The 21,378-nt window shown below is 46.8% G+C and overlaps 1 protein-coding gene across 2 annotated transcripts in view; it reads left to right on the top strand.

Annotated features, from left to right (window-relative positions):
- SYNPR (synaptoporin) overlaps positions 1–21,378 on the top strand; it is a 103,184-nt gene that overhangs the window by 43,312 nt on the left and 38,494 nt on the right. The window contains exon 1 of one of the 2 annotated variants that reach the window (XM_008925707.2): positions 16,894–17,027. The exons of the other annotated variant lie outside the window; for it this stretch is intronic. Coding sequence (XP_008923955.1) covers positions 17,004–17,027 — 24 coding nt within the window. The 5' untranslated portion in view covers positions 16,894–17,003. Of the gene's footprint in view, positions 1–16,893; positions 17,028–21,378 lie in introns of those variants that run through there. 2 annotated transcript variants of the gene reach the window in all.

The raw sequence follows: 21,378 nt of genomic DNA, 5'->3' as shown, positions 1-21,378 counted from the left end.
AGATAGAAGATCAAGAGATTTTTATTTTTTTTAGGATAATTAAATTGTGCTGTGCAGTCTGATTCTTTATGTAGTGATTGGAAAGAGCTAGGCTGCTCCTTAAGGTAACTTAAAGGATGAGTGTGATGCTGAGAAATATATCTGGAGGTATCTGATATTGCCTAAGCATCCTTTGGGAAGGTGTAGGAAGAGCTTCACAAGTTCCCTGTGGTAGGACTCTGCAAGGAGGGGAGTTCTGAGGAAAAGATTTGGTGAGGACAGGGTATCTCATAGACTGGAAATAACAAATATTCTTCTGCAAAGCAGACAGATAGGTGTGGGGCAACAGCACACTGGGAGGGCTGTGTGATGGAAGGTGAGGCAATCCTTCCTGCTTTGCTCTGCACTGGTTAGGCCTTGGCAAAGCATCACATTTTGGGCTTCATCCCCAAAGCAAGAGATACTTGGGGAAACAGAGTCAAGAAAGGTACAGTAAAAATTAACTGAGAATAGAGGCTGTGGAGAACAAGGTTGTGGGGCTCAGGCTATTTACTGTGAAAAAAAGAGGTAACTGGAAGGAGATGAGGTAATTTTTTAGTTCTGCTGCAGAGAGGAAGGGAATGGGCAGTTCTCTGTGGTGGTTGGAAAAAGACACGATATTAAGGGATATATAATTTTAAGGAGGGGGTGGAGAAGCACTGGGAGAGATTTGCCCTGGGAAATTGTAGCGTTGCAGTCACTGAGGGTCAGAAGTTAGACAAACATCTGCCAGAAAAGAAAGAGCTGCCTGGCCTCTGCTCTGAGGGTCCTTCCAACCCTCTTTGCAATGATGACATTGAAATCAAATTCTGCACAAAAATAAGTCAGCCTGTTGCCTTTTCTCTGCAAGGAAGGAGATGTAGGGTGTGCCCTGGAGGAAGAGATGTGGAATAAAGTGGTTGTGGCAAGGAGCAACATGTGACTAAGACCTGAAACCAGTATTTCTGTCCTTCTCTTTAATTATTAATAGACTTACTTTTCATGCTCTCAGGATAGCCAGCGTTATTCTAAGCTGTTGCTTAAGCCATTAATGCACTGTGCTCTGAGTTATGTTTTACAGGCCTTTTTCTTCCCCTCTCAGGAGAGATTTTCTTATGAATACCATTGTAGGCAGTGGAGCCAGGTGCTGGGATATGATGCAGTGTGGTACTTTATGAACGAGTACCTTGGCTTCTGGAAGGAACAGTGACTTTTGGATGCAAGACCCCTTTGCTTCCTTACTCAACAGTAGGCAGGCCTGCAGGATGACTGATTTTGGTAATAATAAAGAAAAGCACACTGTGTGCACTGGGGAAATAATAAGATGAGGATTTATGAGTGGTTTGGAGTGTGAGTCTCAGGGTCAGCATCCTCGTCCGAGGGAGCTGTTTGTACCAGGAACATGCAGCAAAGTGTGTTAAAGTTAGCAAGTGTCCAAAAACCTTTTCAAGTAACAGCATAAGAGGGTCAGGTTTGGGAATTGTGGTCCCTCTCACCCCTCCTGATCTGGGTGCAGTGAGCTGAGGTCTGATGTTGTGATGGTAGGTGGAGGTGCTCTCTGGAATGTTGATCCTGTGGTTCATGGGGTGGATGTGCACTGAAACAGTCCTGCTTGCCCACCTACAGGGGTTCTCTTGGGCTCTGGTCATCTGCTCAGAATAAAAGCTAAAACCTGGGAGGTTTTGTCTGGTTGGAAGCATTTTCCATCTCTCAAGGTGCTTAGTTAGCAGCAAGCCTGCTCAGCAGAGTGTCAGTGTCATCCGTAATTTCAGATCTCTGTGATCAAAGCTTCCTGTTGAATAAAGCCTTTTTATCCATGTCAGTGATGGGAAGAGGATAGACTTTGTTACCTCCCTGCTGCAAAGGGAGCCCTGTGTTGTTTGTATTGCCCTGTGCATCCTGGACTGCAGAGAGCTGGGGAAGGCCCAGGCAGTGCTGCTGCTGCTGCCTTGGAAAGAGGCTGTCCCACACCGGGAGGTCTTCAGTCTTAGTAAAGACAGAGCAAGGAGGTGCAGGTTCTCAGCTGGCTCTCTAATGCCTGTGGTTGTCACTCTAAGTGGGAATATGTTCAGTGGCTTTTTTGTATTAACAGGCTTTTGATATTGGACAGGATTGTGGAGAATTCAGAAGCTGCTTCAAAGCCCTGGGTATTTTTTTTCCTCGTCTCAGATATGCTGAGGGTAAACAGCTCTGCCCTCTAGCGCCGTTTGCCAAATCTGTTAAAGCAGAACACATCAGTGATCCTGGGAACATGCCTCACGCAGAGCACCCGTGGAGCTCACTGACCTGTGCTGGTCCTGGCTGATCTGAACATCGTGCAGTGAGCCTAGGAGTGGCTTTAGGAGGGTTTTAGCCCCATGCCAGGCAGTAAAGCGTGGCACATGTTGGCATATCTGCTGCACAGCATCCCCAAGTTGATTTCTGTGTTTTCCCTCAAACAACCCAGTCTAGCCTGATATTTGCTTTCCCATAATGTTTGTTATGCCTTTGAGAGACATAAAGAAGAGCTAAATGATTTCAGCAGCTTTGCTCTTTCAGCCCCATAAATAATGAATTCATCAGGGTGAGAAAACACACGCCCAGACACAAACACATGCAGAGCCCTGAGGAGGAAAGGGAATAAGTGGGGAAGCTTGAGATCCAAATGCAGAGCCCTGTGCCAGTACACTGGGAACTGCTTTTTGGAGTGAGAAAGTGTCAGGGGGTGGGTATGGAGTTAATTGCCTCAAGAGGAGACTAAAAGCAATTAGAAAAGCAGGCAAGTGCTAGCTGAGGTTGGAAGTGATAGGTTCCTGCCTGCTTGGCTTTTGGAGAGGGCCATTAGTTCCAAGGTGATGTTTGTTTTATCATCTGTAAGTCCCCTCTTTAACCATCAGATGAAATAATTCCATTGTTGCTGGTACCCTGCAGCCTGACAAGGGGGATGAATACATTGTGAACCTGCTGGACAGCCAGAGCTTGATGGGCAGGATGGTGGGGGTTCAAAAATCTCCATTTCTGGAAGTTTTGTAGAAGTAACTAAATAAATAAATGAAACTTCACAAGTCTCACGCTGCCCCTGCTGAGAGTACTTTCAGAGATAGTGTATGTGCAACCAGACACCAGGGAATCCACAGGGGAGAGGATTGGAAAGGCAGCTCCATGGGGCTTCCCCAGCCGCAGTGCTCCCAAAGGTGGTGCCAGACACCTTCACCCATTCCTCCTCCTCTGCTGGGCCAGTTGTGGGGCTCTGGGATTTGCAAGGGCTCTTGCAAAGGGTGCTTTGAGTGCCTTTTCCAAGAGAGCTGATGCGCAGTGGGAGGTGTGAGCTGGCTGCTGTGGGGATCTGTGGGTTGGGATGCTGGGCTGGGCATCATAAGCTACTGGTGTCTGCAAACCTTGGCTGCACCCAGAAGGTAAAGGTTCAAGATGCAGAAGGTTCACCTGGGCAATCTTAGCAGTGTTTTGCTAGCTGGAGAATTACATCATTGTGATAACTGTGTTAAGTTCTTTTCTGGAAAAATAGCAAAGAAAATACACTGGTTTGCAGTTAGTCCTTCGAACAGAAGTGCTCCTGGACAGCCAGTGGAGCACTTGGGCAGCTCTTGGGTTTATCAAATGCTGAGACTTCAATTCTCTGATCTATCTTAGCTTGATTTGCACTGACAAGAACTAGGGCATTTTCATAAATTTTGATCACCTGCTTATAGCCTTGTCTAAAATGTTTTGCAGGTCAGCTGCCAAGATGCGATTATCTTTTGTGGAGTTGGAAATTTGTTTAGGGAAGGCTGGACAATTCCATTTGGAGGCACTTTACCACTCAGCGGGTGGAAAAACTGGGAGGAAAAATTCATGCAGAAGCTGAATTTCTGAGCTTAACTGGGGCTCACAGTTCTTATGTTGGCATAAAAAACATTACTTATAAGTACCCTTCCAATCTGCATGCACTGATTTTATTTATTTTTTTCCCTTGACACTCAGGCCATCTGTGACAACTCTTATGGCATCTCTCAACCTGCTTTATTTTTCTCCTTGATCTCTGAAGCAGGTGAAACCTACAAGATTGTGCTGTCTGAGCTCCTTCCTTCTCCCCATAGATTTTGAACTTTGTTAGCCTGTCTTAACCAACACTGACTGGGGGCAAACACCGTGTCGCTGTGGGTTTTATGATCTGAGCTGGCTGGGCTGAGCAGAGGCCTCTTAGTGTCTGCAGAGGTTCACTCTAAAGCTGACAAATGGAAGTGGGAGCAAAGGGAAAGAAAGAGGCATTAGTAATTCCCGAGTTCAGGAGAAGTTCAGCCAGAGCTTCCCTGGTAACTGTCAGTTCCCTTCTCATCCCCATTTATTTATGTAGTTGGTGTAATGACAAAAGCTTAAATGTGAATACAAATACAAGATAATTTTGCAGAGTATCGTTCCTAGGAGTGCTACAATCATTACAGACTGAAATAATATAAGTAGAAAGATAATAGCAAAGAGAGAGGCGTGAGCAAAAGAGAAATTAAGTTTTCAGTTGAGTTTTGGAAAGAAACGGAGCTAATGAGTTGGAGCTCATCTAGATGGCAGCAGCAGGCATTGCTTTTCCTACCAAGAGAGGTGATGTATGTCTGGAGAATAAAAGAGGATTAAAAAGTTGCCTGATTAGTGGTGTAGGGGTTGAAAGGGCTACAGGAAAGAACGAGGAGTAGACTGAAACAAGCAACGTATCATGGATTTCCATGTGTTTATTCAGAGTGAGTGACTGATATTGAGCAGTTCATAAAAGCAGACTGCTTCAATCTCATCCTTAGCTGTCTTTATTTTTAAAATAATATTTAGGTTGAGCAGTTTTGGTCCTGTTGCTGCAACAGAGTGGCTGGGGAGGGGGAACAAAGGTGGCAGCAGGGGGTTTGCCCCAGCCTTGACACCAGCACCAGGATGTCTCAAGGTTTGGGACCACACACCGGTGTGCCCACCCTGACCCCATTCCCTTCTGGAAAATAGCCCCCAGCATCAAACCAGAGGCACGTGTGTTTTATGGGCTTGTTTATCCTCTGCCCTCTCCCATGAGGTCAAATCCAGAGCACTAAGCACCTCGGGGTGGCTGCAGGGTTTTTCCCCAGCGATGGTGCCAAGCAGGGGATGTTTGATGTAGGCAACTCCTTTGCCTTTTTTCTTCCTTCTTTTTTTTTTTTTTCCCCCTCAAGCAGGCTAATAGAGCCAGCAGCTGTATAATTAGTGGGAGCAGGTCCCTGTGTTTGCACAGGGCAGTTGTTAGCAAGGCTGCTGCAGGCTGAGCACACACGGTGCACATGGAGGTGCTCGCCAGGCTCTGCCCTCGCACTGCGCCAGACGGAGAGGCCGGTGAAGACGGACACAGGTGGGCTGCTTAGCGTGACGGAAAATAATTAGGAGAGCATTAGTTTTAGGTTGAAATAAATGGGTTGTCCAGCTGTAGCTGCTGTAGAGAGGAAGCTGAATGTTAATTAGTTGCCACCAGTAATTATGGTGATTATGTATTTTTTGAGTGGCTGTTGGGAATAGCTCAATTCACATCCACAGAGTAATGTGAATGACATTTCTAATGGCTTTAAGGAAGAGGGAAGGTACTTTTGTAAGAGAAAATGCTTTGTGTCTGCTGCAAGAAATGCATCCTGATTTTCTACGCAGAAAAATTAGACCCTGGCAGAGATGGGATTTACATTTGTTCTTCCATCTCATGGTGCATTTTCTTAACTGTGAGACAGGAAGACCTCTTGAAAATAACTCTGAATTTATTTTGCTGGCTTCCAGGCCTGTTTGATGCTTCCTTCTCACACAGATAAACAAAGGTGATGCCAGTAAAATTAATGGAAACAGTGATTTTGTGAGAGACTGTTACCTTATATTACTTGCTGAGGGCCAATTTTAATATTGAGATCAGAAAACTAATTTTACAGGCTTGTCCATACACAGGGCTACTGCAAAACAGTTGCTCCATACATATTTATGTAGGCATTGCGATAAAACAAGTACTCACATGCAAATCTGTTCAGCAATAGCTGTTGTGCTCTAAATTCAATTTTTCTTTCAGTTTTTTCTTTCAGTTGTAGATCAAGCCTCTCACTTATACCCACTAGTTAAGAAGTGAACTCATTAACATGCCACCCACTGTGTCTGATAACCTAACTAACACCTTCGATCTCAGACAGCCTCAGCTCAAATTCACTCTTAGCATTATTTGTCAAGATTATTTGTAGAATAGATTTGCATAAATTCCCAACAAGCATGTACTGAACACCCAGAGTTTTGTGGAATACTTTACTGGAAATGACTGGTCTGTGAGAATGTTGTCCTCCATGCAAACCTACTAAGTGCTGCTCCCACAGGTTCCTCATTTCGAGAAATAATAACAAGTATTTGAACCTTGCATGCTCAAAATGTGCAGAAGCCCAAGGACAGTGAGCTGATTTGCACAGAAACCCTCTGATTGTTGGACAAGGATGGTCTTCTGCAATCCACAGGGAAGGTCGGCCTAAAGCACTTGCGTGGCTGCCTAAGGTGAAACTTAAAAAATGCACCATTCCCCTTCATTCACAGGGGAAATACAGTTCCTCACCCCCTGACCTTCCTGAAGCTGAAGTTTGGAAGACCCCTGCTGATGTTGATTCAGGTAAGACATTGCCTGGTGTTTGCATCAGGCATATAACTCACTGTTAGGTGCATGACTGATTTTTATGAGCATTGGGACAATACAAGATACCCTGATGACACTCAGTGGTCAGCATGTCTCAGGCAGAACTAAAGAGATACCCAGCACGGTGGCATAGCCCCCTTCTTAGTCTTGCACTTGCAGGAGCATCAGTTGGAGAGATGTAATCTCTGGCCCAGCCCTTACTTTCCTTTAGCTTTGTTCTCCATGTGGAGTTTCTTCAGGGGTACCTGATCTTGTTACATAGAACCATGTTCTCCTTTGGGTGGGACTAGAAAGCCATCCATTACAGATTCAAAGTGCATCATGAGGTGGTCACTCCCCTCTGCTGTGCCCAGGCACAAGGGCACATCTGTTGCATGGTGTGACCTTGCCAGAAGCAGCTGCGTTTTGCTCCCATAATAGATGTAGTTGTGCAATGGGGGTTGCACATTCTGAGGGAGCTGGAGCTGTGGGGGTTGATTGCCTAAGCAGCAGGGTGCCCCACATCTGGGAACAAGCCTTGGGCTAACAGCTGGCTGAAAGCTTTTGGTGGGTTGGATTTGGCTGGGAGAATAAGGAATGCCAAAGGAAAGGCTCCTGTCTCCACTGCAAACACAATAGCCCTTGAATTCCTTAATTACTTCCATCTAGGAAAGTTGATGGCCTCTTTGATTGCACTATGTTTAATGAAAAGTAGGTAGCAAGATGAATGCTTTGCTCTTGCATCTAAAATCCACTGATAATTAGACCTCATGGAAGCAGTAATGTACTTTCTTTTCATTTTCCCCTGGCCAATGAGTCAATTGAAATACATTTTCATCCTTTTATCCATAGTACTTTAATTTGGGGACTAGTGAGATCGTGCACATGTTTTCTTGCATACATGGATCCCTGTGCAAATGGGAAGTTGGACTGACCTTGATTTACCCAGTGCTTATACAGCCTGTGCTCTCCTCTTCCAGATTCCTCCTGAAGGATCTACTGCTGTTTGATGGGAAGTTCTCAAAACACATTGAGCCACTTCAGGAGAAGCACAGGACAACCTGGGACTCTAGTTCCTTTTCTTTGACAGTGAAGAGTTGACAAGTTTAAATGGACACACCACAAGCACTAGAGTCTAGGGAAGACGGAGGAAGATCAGGAGCCCAGTCAGGTTCTGAAGTTTTGAAGAATCAGAGCCCAAGGATGTTCATCTTGATGTCTTGTGTGGCCTGTGTTTATAAGAGCGAGTGCTTTGCCATGTTCTCCTTGAGGACCTGGCTGAGCATCCAAATAGGGGGCATGTGCTATCATCTCCACTGAGGCAGGCTGGCTCATGCTCATGCTGAACTCCTCTGCATGCTGTGCCATCACCAATACTTGTTCCTATAGGAAATTTTGCTGTTCCTGTGCCTGACAGCTTCAGTTTTCCCTTTTTGCTCTTTATTCTCCTTCTCTCATGCTGTCCTTGGGCACAGGGGTAGTTCTCAGTCATGCTCGTGGGCTCGCTTCAGCCCTGATATTTTGGTGCTTCCCTCCTCCATCCCCTCTATGCCTGGCTCAGCTGAGGAGACTGTGGGCTCTGCTTGCTGTCCAGGGGCTGGCAGCTCATTGACAGAGCCATCACTGGAGTGACTTTGTCCATAACACAGTTTCTCTGGGTCTCTGGATCTTTCTGGGTGAGGAGATCTGCCTGCCTGAGGGTTCATTTGCACAAACACCATGGGTGAGAAATCTAACACTGTGTTGGGCCATGTTTATTTTATATCTAAGGGCTGCTGAGAGCTGTGTTGACCAAGGCAGTCCTTCAGCCCCTGGGAACACCAGGACTCTCCTGGGTGGACATGGTGGGAGCTCTCCTGGTTTGCCTAGTAGCACTGTGGTGCTGCTTGGCAGCCCAGGCAATGCCATTAATTATTTTTTTATCTTTTTGTCTGAAACAGTGAAGTAAGTTTCAGTGACAGGAGAGAGGACAGAGTAATGCAGCTCAGGGAAGAGCTGTGTTCTTAGAGGGTTGTTCTGGGCACAGTCAATGCTCTTACAGTGCACACAAAGGGATTTTTAACCCTGGGGTCCCTCTGGAGTGCTGGTCAGGGTGTCTCAGGCTTGCGTGGGAAGCAGTAGTTTCTGTGTAGCTGCAAAGTGTTGTGCTGGGGCCAGTCTGTGCTTGCTGTGGGGTGGGAGAAAGGGTGAGCAATTTTTTAATATTTCTTTTTTTTTTTGCACATTTTTAAACTACTGCTCTGGCTTTCTCACTCCTGGGTTGATGGACATTGCTGCCATCCATCCCAAGGATGGCTCCAGGTGCAGCTATGAGTGAAGACTGTGGTACTGCTGTGCTGTACCACCTGTCTCTGGCTGTAATAGGCAGGGTGGTGGCTCTTCCAGGAGGAAAAACACCTTGAATGAACCAGTCTCCCATGATTCCCTCATGGACCCAGTGGTGCAAGCACGTGTGCTGGTGTGCTTTGTGCTGTTGTCTGTGTGTGTCAGTTCCAGCACAGTGAGGGGCTCCTTGAGGCAAGTGTGATGACTCCAGAGCTGGTCCAGGTGCATTCAGAACCCCAGCACTGGCTCCCTCCTGGCATGGGCACCCAGGGCCCTTGCTCTGGGACACCACTTTTGGGAAACTTGTTGTTTCCTGTCTGTTCCTCACCAGCTCTCAGCAGTTTCTGTGCGTGCCCACCAGGGAGCAACCCCAGCACAGGGTTGTTGTCTCCAGAGAGACAGAGATAGGGATTGTAGGTCTGGGTGTGAGGTCAAATCCATCTTCCCTCACCCCTTCCAGCCCTATCGCCTCATCCCTAATGTGAGCTGAGCAGTGAGTTTAACCCCACTGTGCACACTGTCCTGGGTGAGAGGAGTATCCCACGGGGAAGGGGGAACATGCTGACATGTGAAGCTCCAGCAGGAGACCCTCCCTGGGTCTTCTGCAGCAAACCCAATGCCATCTCCAGGGAATGACCATGCCATGAGTTAGGAAGGGACATCAATCCAATGCACAGTATGGGTTCAGACAGAGCTTAAAAACTTGGAGGGTAAAATCTGGTGCTTTATGCAGTCTTGTATAAGTGCATAGACAAATTGTACTAATCTCATAGAATCATATAACTTAGTCTGTGAAAGACCTTTAAGAATGTCGAGTCCAACAGACATGTCAGCGTATCAGGGTATCTCTAGTGCTTGAACATGTAGTTGAGGGGGGAAGTTGTGTGTGAGAGGCCATTCCAGTGCTTGGTGTTTGGGGGAGGAACAAACCTGTGGGTCTTATGCATCCACAGGCTTCATGAGTGTCAGCTGAACTTCAGTGCTGGCCCAAAGCCCCAGGGTAGGGCAGTCATGGCTGGGCTTGGAGGTGGGGTTCAACTATCCAGCAGAGCTGCTTGGGTCGGGAGGGGGAGAGGGGTGGGATGTATCTTGCCTGGGATAGACGCAGAGCAAGAGATTGAATCACCTGCTGGAAGGACCCGTCCGTCCCTCCCTGCGCTGGAGCCGGAGCAGCAGCGTTCACGTGCCAGTGGTGGGTGCAAAGGTCTGTGGCACCGCTGAGCCACAGCCCCAGCACTTGCAGAAATGGGCTTTGCAGGAAAGCTGAGAGAAGAAACAACTCCTTGCTATTTTTATCCTTGCACCAGCCCCCGGGGATTTCGATTGACAGGATTAGTTATGAAGCCAATATTATGAGTTTAACTATGAGTGAAATAACACAACTTCTGTGGGAAGCAGAGTAAAAGAGGCAATTATACAGTAGTTTAATAACAGCGTGCTGCTGGCTGCATAGCTGAAAACTTACAGTTGGCAGTAATTAGGTTTTTTCATTCTTCCTGTTAAATAGCTTTAAAAATTACAAGAGGAAATAATCTGATTCTCTTTTATTTCATGCTGTTTTCATCATCCAGTCTGTGTCCATTTGGCCTTCAGATTATTCTTTTATATGTTTTTAGTATCTGGTATTTAAGACATGCAAAAATGGGACTTAATGTTGAAAAACATGCAGAAAGTGCTAGGAATAAAGGGGTGGCAGTAACACAACTTCTGAACATGAGAAATCCAGGAGATTCTTGAATGGACAGTGAGGGCTTTCCAAATTGACTAATCCTGACTAACAGCTGGACTTCTAACTACAGGAGTTATTCCAAATCATTTAAAATTACAGTAAAAATGAGGTGTTAGAAATTAAGCCCTCGTTTGCCTGCCTGTTACCATAATGTGCCAGGTGTAGATAAGCAGGAGGGAGGGAGAGAGGTGCTATGATGCCTCAGTCTGTACACTGGTTGCTTGCTGCCCTCACCTCTCTGGTGGGATGTCATGATCTGACTCTGGGCTTTCCTCCCACCTTGGGCTCTGTGCTGGGTTGGCAGTGTGATGGGGGTTTGTTGGCTGGCAAAGAGCTGGAATTAGACAAGAGCCTGTGTGGTCCGTCAGGTCTGTGGGGCACTTTCTCTTCCCAGTCTTTGCTGCTCTGTCCAGCCTGGCAGTGCTTGGGATGTGTTCTGATGTGCTGGGACTGTAGAGACATCTTATGTCCCTGTTGTCCATATCCCAAGTGATGCTTCCTTGTCTGCTGCCCTCCTTTCAAGCATTTTTTTTTCTGTGTCTAGACAGCAGTAAGTTTTCTCTTATGCCATAAAAACTTGAATTACTTTGGAAATATGCAGTTGCTAAACTTACAAGGTGAAACTTGATGAGCCAGCAAGTAGCATTTTGGCTGCTTATGATCGTAGCTTGAAAGTGCTGCACAGCACAAAAGGAAGTGCTCTCAGGTGTGCTCTCACTATTGAAAGATCAGGATGGGATATTTGCTTGGAGATTAAAAGTATTCTTACTCTTGCTCTCCTTTACCTTATAATGTAAAAGAGCTAGGTGTGATGAATGATATCCTAGTCGTGATGTTGTGCAGAGAATTGAGTATGAGGTGGTGTTTTGCAGCTCTGGTGCCTGATGGGGTCCCTGACGCATGCAATAAATGTGTTCTGCGGCAGCTCACCTGACCTCACAGCAGAACATGACTCCTATTTTATTTCTTTTTCTCTGTCATGGCAGGAGCATCACAGTTCAACTTCACACTTGTGTGTTAGTTTTAAAGCACTCTGGAAATGCCCAGAGTTGATAGCAGGGCAAAGGCCACCTCCAGGTATGCCTCTGTGCCGTTTGCTTCCACTTGTCGACAGGAGTGCGCTGTGCTTTTGGCAGATGCAAATGGTCCAGATGGTGCTGGGAAAAGTGCAAATGAAAGATTTGATTTCAGCCCTTCCTCACTTTAATAAAATCCTGTTCATCTCTCTGATAGAGCCTTCTTTTTTAAGGGGCTTTTAAAAACGCATCTCTTCTCTTTTCTTCTACCTCTGCCTCAGAACCTGTGATCTTCAGCTCATCCCTGTATCATTGGAAGGTGTGCTGCTGGTTAGTGCAAACTGTCATCCAATGCATGTGCCTTCCAGCATGTTGTTCTAATGCTAAGATCACAGTCTGTATAAACAGGATATAATCCATTAATCAGGGTGTCCAGCTGTCTCTGTGGTGGGGCCAGTGGCCAGGCTTGGGCCGGGTGGACAAGGTAGAGAGTGGCTCACAGGGTCTGGACATGTACTGGTGAGGTGCAGACATTTAGTGTGTGCTAAAACAAATATTCCCTCATGCTCTGAGTTCCCAGTGTAACTGAAGCAGGGGTAGCATGTGGCTCAAAACAGCTGGTGCTGTGCTTGGACTTTGTCTGCTGTCCAGTTAGGCAACATTCTTCTGCAAAGTCATGGTGGAAGGGCAGGAAGCTGAAAGGAGTCACCTTCTGTGGCTGGTCCCTCCCATGGGTCACTACATGGACCTAATTTCAGCTTGGGAGAATGAGGGAGAGGAGAGCTGTCATCTCCCCCATTAGCTCCATCTGGAATGGTATGTGTGCTCCTGGGCGTGCGCTGTGCTGATGCTCACACAGTGCCCGAGTCACCACCCTGCATTAGCTTATTCCAGCACATTTCCTTGTTACAAAATTAGATCCATTTTGGAAATTGCTGCTGCACTAGTAATTGAATTGAAGGGGTACTTTTTGTCAGTTTTTTCTTTTCTTTTTTTTTTTTCCCTCTTTTTCACTGGAGTAAATCAGGAATAAGTCAACAGAATCAAGCCCTTAGTGCTTTCAGCAACATGCTCATTTAAATTGGATGCAAGAGGGTGTCTGTGTTTACATTTGGCCTGCCAAGAATCTCTGTTTCAGAAACTGGCTTACATAATATGTCAAAATTGGTTTACTCATTAGCATTGCAAACTGCGTGAAACAAGCTGCAGATTGATAAACTCGCAGCAATATTTGCATCCGGAGCCGAGCGGCACAGGGGGAGGGGAGGTTCATTAGGAAACGTTCCATTTCCACAAGAAAAACAAATGGTTTCCAGTTATATATCTCAGACTTCGTTAATTTTCTGTCTTCCCAAATTTAAATAAAGATTGAGAGGGAAATGTTAAAATCTATGTTGGCAAACAGGCAGCCCGTCTTAATATTTCCTGTGCTGGTTGTTTGCAGCAGCAGCAGCTCCAGGTTGGCTGATTCTCCTCTCCCAGCTGGGCCTCCAGCCCCTCTCCCAGGCTCCAACCTGCTCACACGCTGCTGTTGCTGCTGCCTTAATTGATGCTTTCTCTGCAGCACAGGTGGGATGGAGGCTTTGATGTTATTAATTAGCTCCTCCAAATGTGGAGTGGGCACAGATGTAGTAGCATGGCCCAAAGAGCCTGCAGTGGTGCCGCTGCTCCTGCCTTCACCTGGCCAGGGTGAAAGTGGGTGCAATGCACCCTTGGGCAGAGCTGAGGACCGTGATGTGGAAAATCTCCAGCTCAGATCCTCCATGACTAAACCAATGAAACTTCATCTCCACCATGCAGTGCATGATTTTAGAGGCATCTGTAAATCTGCACACACACACATACAGGCATGAACAGGGCTCCTGGGGTAATATGAGCAAGCACATTAAGAGTAAAGCAACACAGCAATGAGAGGGTCTAAGTGTAACCAGTGCCTTTGGGCTTCTGCTGTGTGGGCTCTGGGTACCCTGTGCTGGGCTGGGATGGTGAGAAGAAACAGCAAATCGGGGTGAGAGGCCAGATATTAGGAAAAGTTTCTTCACTGAAAGGGTAGTCAAGCATTGGAATAGGCTGCCCAGGGAAGTGGTGGAATCACCATTGCTGGAAGTGTTCAACAGGCACATATGTGCTGCTCAGAGACATGGTTTAGTCATGGACTTCACAGTGCAGTGTTAACAGTTGGACTCAGTGATCTTAGAGGTCTTTTCTAACCTTAATGGTTCTATGATTCTGTGCTGTCCTCCTGCAGATGCCTCCCCTGAGTCCTGCTATACTTGGGGAGAAGTCTCTCCCCAGGCTGCAGCCCTCCCTGTTACTGGTGTCACTGCATCCCTTTTAGCTGCATTGGCCATGAACCTCACACGAGCAGTGATTAAATCTCTTGAGACCCAGAGGTCATGTAGCAAAGCTGATGGAAATCTGCTGGATGTGTACTGCTTTTCAGTAGTATCTGAAGTAGTTTGGGGCTTAAATCCAAAGAAATTTTTAGTTTCCTTTGAAACTCTCAACTCAAAAATCAAAAGTGGAAAGCTCTGATACAGCAGAGACGTGGCATAGCACTGGCAGCAGTTCTTTCTGTGCTTAGTGATGCCAGATGCCCCATCCAGTACTTCAGATGAATTTTTGAAAAGGAATGTCATAAAGCTGGGGAAAGGACCAGCCTACAGTGCTTCAGGGTCTGCCGCAGCCCGATAAGTGTTTTGCCTTGTCAGCAAACACTGACATGTCCACTTTCATGTTAGACCAGATCCACAGCATTCGTGGTATATCACTGACTTGGGAAAAAAAAAGCAGGCTTTGTTTTCTGTATGCCATGGAGTCCGTGTTGCAGCATTATTTGGAAGAGGTGGGCAACAGGACAGGCCATTGTCTGCTGCAACCCATCATGCTCTGGCTAAAGCTGCATCCTGTACCCGAACATCCCACACAGGTGACCAAGTGGGCACATGTTTTAGAGGACGGAGAAATGGCAGCTCTCAGCTCTGCAAAACTGTTTTAATGTATGTTTTTAAAGTTTCCAGAAGACTTCAGTGAGTGTAAGTAACAGCAGTTGTTAGCTGTGGGAAGGGAAAATAAAATTATCTCACTGGAAAATGATACGAGAGGTGTTTGCATTTCACTTACTGTCACACCTTGCATCAAGAGGCTGGTCACCATGAGATACAGCGCATTTGAGTGCCAGCTGGAGAGCTGAATGCAATGAAGAGGGCCAGGAGCAATGATATGTATCATCTGGGGAGCTGAGGCAGGCTGAGCGTCCTCCTGCCATCCTCCGTCAATGTGTGGGAGCAACCCAGGCACCCGCAGGCTGGAGAAGAGTTCCCAGGGGTGTGGGAGAACCAGCATCACCCCTTGTGCTGATGCAGTGGGTGGTAAGTTTTGTGTGGTCCTTGGTCATCTTTGCCCATGTGCAGCGTGAGCGTCACTGCAGAGTGCAGCTCCTGCAGTGATAAGGCATCAAAGGGCTGCTCACGGTGTAGGGGGAGGCAAGTACTGCCCAGCTCTGCAGACCAGAGTTGCTGTGCAGTTTAACCTTCATGGATGGGACTCAGGCAGCGTGCAGATAGCTGGTGAATGTTTTCATGTGTGTTAAAATGCACCACGCAGCAGAGCAGTGCTTCATCCTGGAGAACTCTCTGAGCATCGCAGTGTCTCCTCGTTACAGCATCAGCCAGCATCAGGCTGTATCTGTTGGAAACACAGGGCCACATCGTCAGCAGTGACATCTGTCAGCCTGGCAGTGTGGCTCCTGCTTGTGGGAAAGGGGCCTGGAGTACTGTGCTCATAAAGAGCTGTCAGAGCCTCCTCTGCCTGGATTGTGCTAGAAGTGCCAGCCCCCAACACATGAACTGAATTATCAGATTAATTCAGCCTCCTTGGTTTTGTCTTCAGGATTTTCCCTGTGAATTCCAGCACTTCTTGTACAACATAAATCCGAAACTGCTGGAGAGAAGTAACTGTACTGCAATTTTGCTGCGCAGAGAACTGTTGTCACCCTGCAGGTGTTTCTGTATACCAGCATGTAACTTCTGTCTCCAAATAAAAGGGAAAGTTTACCTTATGTCTCAGCCATTAACTCACATGTAGTTGAAAATATTTGATGCCATGTGTAGAAAAGAGGGCAAAACAATGATCAGTAAACATCACAGTGGTGGTGGGGCAAAGGTAAGGCTCTGCTGAGAGAGACCTGTGAATCCATTCCTGCCCTTAATGTGCTGATATCCTGAATGCAGAGCTGGGACCATGAGACTGGCCTGAAACCCCTCTCATGAGGAGGTTTGCTGTGACAGTGTGTGAGGTTTGTGTCTGTGTGTAGCTGCTGGGGGGAGCAAATGTGGCACCTTCCCGAAGAAGTGATGTGTGTTTGCCACGGACGTGTCCTATGAGCAAACAGGTACCTGTGTGTCGAGGCAATGAGCTTATCCCCTGCTACCTCCTCCTCCTTCCAGCACACATGGGGCACAGCAGAAGTTTTGTTTGGGTGGGTTAATAGCACAAAAATTTTCCCTTTTGGTGAAAAGGAACCCATGGGTTTCCCGTAGCTTTTCTCTGATGGGATGAAAGCCCAAATTACACAAGGGCACTTTGAAGGTCTGTTCCTGTGCAAGCACAGGCAGAGCTCAGTACAAATGAAAGTATGGGAGACCTAGGAGGTCTTTTCCCCCTCCTGGATGGGCTTCTTGCTGCAGCTGCAGGGTGGCTGCCTGAGGTGCAGTGAAAGACATCTCAAAATGTAACAGAGTCCAAACAGCCCCCAAACCGCACAATGGAGCAGCACTGCTCTGGTGACAGTCTACAAGTGGCAGCGTTCTGGAGGGTCTTCAAGCTTAGTTCAACTTTAGCCCAGAATTGTGAACTGTTTCTTTTCTAAGGATTGAAGTGATGCTGCATTAGCAGTGGATGGGAAGGGGCTGCACCTCCCAGCCCACCCTGGTGGTACCTGCACCACAGCAAAGCAATCAGCCCCTCACCGAGGGGAAAGTATTTGCTTTCTCTGCTTAGGCTGTATGTAGTCAGTGTCTAATAATATGAGCATTTTGCCATCCCTCTGCAAACAAGGCTGAGGCTGCTGCCTGATTGGTATATCATCTCACTTTCTCTCAGCATTGATTTTCTTGCTCCTCTTATTTGCTTCATAAAAAGCGAGGCAAGGAGCTGGTGCTCGCTTGCTCCCTCTCCCTCCCTCCCTTCCTCCCTCCCTCCCTCCCCTCTCTCTCTCTCTCTCTCTCTCCTGTGAGAAGCTTTTGGGAGCCTTTATTTTTAGTATGAGACAAACCTTGCTTTATTTCAGGAGAAGCAAGTTGGATTATAGATCCTTTTGTAAATGTGTATGGTGATATTTGCTCCGGTAAGTTATATGCATCTCTATTTATTTGTGTTACTGTACTGGTTGGGGGAAAAGTGGGGTTTTTCAGGAATTGTGAAGCCCACAAAATTGTTTTTAGGCTTGGTTTCTTTGTAGTCTCATGCTGAGCCAAACTGTTCCATGGTTTTTAGATACGTTGAAATATTTTCAATTTGTATTTTGCTTTCCAGAGGGGGATACCTGCTTTGAAAACTTGTTTTGCACTTCATTTTACAGCAGACAGTGGACAGTGATGATTAAAGGGAAAAGAAATTCTGATTTATCGTGTTCCTTCCGGCATTTTAAATCAAAGGTGCCTCCAAAATAATGCAGCAATATTTGATACAAAAAAAATCAATAAGAGCTATTTAATATTAATCAAGCTGAAGTATGAAATCTGACTGCCTATTACCTTAGAAAGATCAATCTAAAGTATGACAGGTCGGCAGCAACATGCTTCTCATCGAAATGTGTTAATGAAATAACGAAAATCTTTAATTAAGAAAATAGTTTGCTTTTCAGAGTGTAACATCATTAATACAGGTCAATAGACTGTTGCTCTGACTTTTGGTGCCCTGCCTTTGCTTTGTACAGCTCAGCAGCCTCATTCCTCAGCCCTCTTGGCTAACTTGGAGACCTCTTTGTTACCTGTGAATAACAGTGAGGTGCAGTTATTTATCTCTCCCCGTCACAGCTCCTGGTGAGCTTTCCAGGCAGCACAAGTCAGTGACTGCAATAGTAGGCTGAGGAAAGCAAGATATATAGCTGTAATACTTTCAGACTACATAATACTTGAATTTGCAGCATTATATTGATTAATTTATTGGCACTTTAATTCTTTCATACTTGAATCACGTCCATGGGAGTCGATCGCTTTGGTTTTTCAGAAGTCTTTAAGAACTCCAGCTGTAGCATAAGCTGGAGCTGCTGTGAGAACATGCTTGAGTGTGTATCTGCACAGAAAATCAACAGATTAGACCCAGAGTAATCTGCTACGCTCATGATACAAGGGTACACTAATAGGTATATGAAGTGTACTTGAATAAGATATTAGAAGTCTGTAACTGAGTTTATTAAACCCACAGGAGAGGGTAAGGATATTGTGTCTGCCAGCCCGAGCTAAACTCTACCAGAGAGAAATTTCAGATTGGCAATAACTGCTTAGTCATTTTAAGCTGCTTTTGGACTAGTTTAATTGTTCCTTTTTTTTTTTTAATGTATTAGTTGCACTTGCCTTCTCACCTGCCTAAAGAGCAGCTGATGGGAATATTTGGTGGTGTGCCCCTCAGCAGTGGGCTCATGAGCTCCTCTGCGTCTGTGCCCTGGCTGGGGTGAGCCAGTGCCAGTGCACAGCATCCCACAGGGAGCCAACTGGGCACAGGGCATTCCACAGGCGAGCCCATGCACTTGGTTCCTGAAAATGTAGTTAGTAAGCACTCAGTGCAGTGACTTTCTGGTGTTTGCATGATTGCTGTTTCATAAGGACCATGTATATTTAGACCAGCTGTGTAGCTTGAATGCATGTGCTTGGCACAGTGTCAGAAAACATGGTACATAAAATGTGCTGTGTGCCACAGTGTTAGAGAACACGGCACAAAACAATAATTGCCTTTTTCACAGTCATTTAACTCCTCAGGTGTGGAGGGCATGGGTGTCTGAGCAGTGCACGTCTCACTTTCTAAGCATACTCCCTCTTGCCTGAGGACATCATTGAGCATTTCTGACTTTGCTAAGCCCTGGTATCTGGCTCAGTGCAGTGTCCTCCAGGTGAGCAGGGTGATGGTCAAAGAGCACGTTTGGGTGACCCTGGAGGGGACAGGGCTGGGTAATGTGAACTGAAGAGCATAGTTCCTGCTCCAATCCCACAAAACCAAGGGCCTAGGGTTTTTCGTGGCACATAACTCATCATAGCAGGGGTGCCAGACTGCCCTGAAGCCTGGTTGTGGTTTATTAGGGAAGGCAGTTGATCTCATCCTAGTAGCTTTAAAGCAGGAAAGGTGGCCTGGGATGGCTTGTTTGATTGCAGGCGGGGGCAAGTCTCACCCCTGTCCCTGAGGGCAGGTCTCCAGCAGCCAAGGGATTGTGAGGCATAAAGTGAAAATGTGGTTAAGTCCGTTGCTTTCAAAACTTTCCCTTGGCTTTTGGCTGAGGAGAAATGATCCCTTCAGCCCTACATGCTATCTCTACAGAGTATGGGGAGACAAACTCAGGGAGACAAGGCAAGCTTTGTGTTGTTCATACAGAAGTCTTCAGTGTTTTCCATCTGTGGCCTTTTGCCCATCCTAGCGTTACAATGTGCGCTGCTCCTTCATCTCCAGTTGCTTGGTGGTAGCAGGTCTGGGGGCAGCTGCTCCCCAGGCCAGTACCCTCAATCACCACTTACCTCTCAGACCTTGGAGCAGCCTCCATCACCTCCCCAGGAGTGTGATATCTGCAAGGTGACTTCAGGCTGACGTGCAAACCAGGGCTTGGTGTGTCTGCAGGTTCACATCATTGTGCTTTGCAAGCCTCATGGCTAAAAACATTAGATTTGTGCCAGTGGGATAGAGGAGTCACCGTCCCCTTCTAGCAGGTGCATCAGGGTTTGAAAGTGGTTTGAAGCATTATTTTAGGGGTGTCTGGATTCTGGGAGCTTCATTTCCTTTGAGACCTGTCTTCTTGGCTGCTCCTCTAGCAGCTCAAACAGTTCCTAGAGAAATTCCTTAAACTCTTAAAGACATTGATTTCTTAAATATCTGGCTCCTCCTGAATGCCAGATACGCTTTTTTTAGCCAAGTCCTTGGAAGACTTAATGAGTGTTTTCCTCACCTCTGTTAATCCTTTTCAGATCAATGGACACTCTACAGGGGGAAAGGTATTTGTGTTGATATTGGATAGCAGCTGCCTGTCATTGCTGGTGATGGCAGGTGGTATTTTATTCTTCATGTCACTCTTGATTAAGAGTTCTGGTACAATTATATGACCGTTTTTTCCAGGGAATATTTCCCTGTACGTAGGATGGCAGATGGCAATTTGACCTGGAATTTGGTTTTCCCTGGTTTGGCTTTCGGGCTCTCTTTCCCTTGGCAAGCTGAACACAAATTGTTTCAAACAGTCATACCCTAGTGAATTCAGCACATTTGTGTGTGGTGGGCTAGGAACTTAGCCCAGCTAGTCTGAGCAGAACTGGGGTCTCAGGGCTCCTCCTGAGCTTTGCCCGTGCAGGTGTGGGATGCAGGCATGTGGGAGGAGAGCCGTGGGTTGGGCACAGGTAAGAACCACATCCCCATTCAGCACATCTCCGTTCCTTCATCCAGAGCTGGTGTGGGCAGCCTGGTGTAAGATGAAGAGATGAAGCTGCTGCCTGCCAGCACAGCACACGTGTGTCCGTACACAGGAGGCAGGGCTGCTACAGAGCCCAGGAGAGATCCGGCTCCTCAGCAGTGCATGTGGTGGCACAGTGCCAGCCCTGAAGAAGCTGGAAGGACCTGTTGGTGTGTCTGGGCTGCAGGCAGGGTTGGGGGGACATACACCCCTGCCCAGGCTCTCAGGGGCAGTGAGAGCAGAACTGTGGAGCTTGCTCAGCCTTTATTTAATTCAGTGTCCAGTGCAGATGGAGGGTCTGGCTCTGCCTTAGTTTGCAGATGTGACCAAAGGGCTGTCATGTACAACCTCTTATTTTGGGAGGAGAAAAGAAAAAAGGCAAGGAAAGAAAAGAAAATGAGGAAGATGTGTTAAGCCCTTCTGTAGAGACAGAGGAAGAGACAGGTGAACAGCATGGAGCATCTGCAGTGCTGTGCCTTCCCTCTCCTCTCCAGACTGCGGGGTGGGTGCCAGGGCTGTCTGTCCGTCCCTCCATGCACGGGCTGTCTGGGTGGAGGAGCTCTGCACCACCTGAACGGCTGAACAGCAGCTCATCTGTCACCGAAATTCCCTGGCGCCGTGGCAAAGCAAATATGCTGCAGCAGGCTGTAAAGCTGTAAACATATGGGCACTAACAACAGATTAAGTGAGTGATTTAGTCAAAGGGGCTTGGTAGATTACCATAAAATGTATCTTAATTAGAAAAGCAATCAAACTTGCACGGAGTCAATAAGGATGAAACATCCCTGTTGGCAAGAGTGAGTACTCTGTCCCCCATGCCAAGGGATGGGGATGGGCAGTGGATGTAGCTCATGCCCACTTTGGGGGGTTTGCTGGGGTTTCCCCAATCCAGCTATGGGCAGAGGCTGCCCTCATGCTGAATTATTTGTACTTTGACCCATGAAACCATCCTGTGAGCTGCTGAGAATGAGACTGATGGTGGACTCAGATTCCTTTAACAGCATTAACAAACCAGAAACTGCTGAAGGCGAAAGAAGAGAGCATTTGCACA

This window comes from Manacus vitellinus, unplaced genomic scaffold, assembly GCF_001715985.3.
Source record: "Manacus vitellinus isolate BGI_N305 unplaced genomic scaffold, ASM171598v3 scaffold_14_pilon, whole genome shotgun sequence".
NCBI classification, from domain to species: domain Eukaryota; kingdom Metazoa; phylum Chordata; class Aves; order Passeriformes; family Pipridae; genus Manacus; species Manacus vitellinus.
This window is presented reverse-complemented; position numbering and strand designations above follow the sequence as displayed.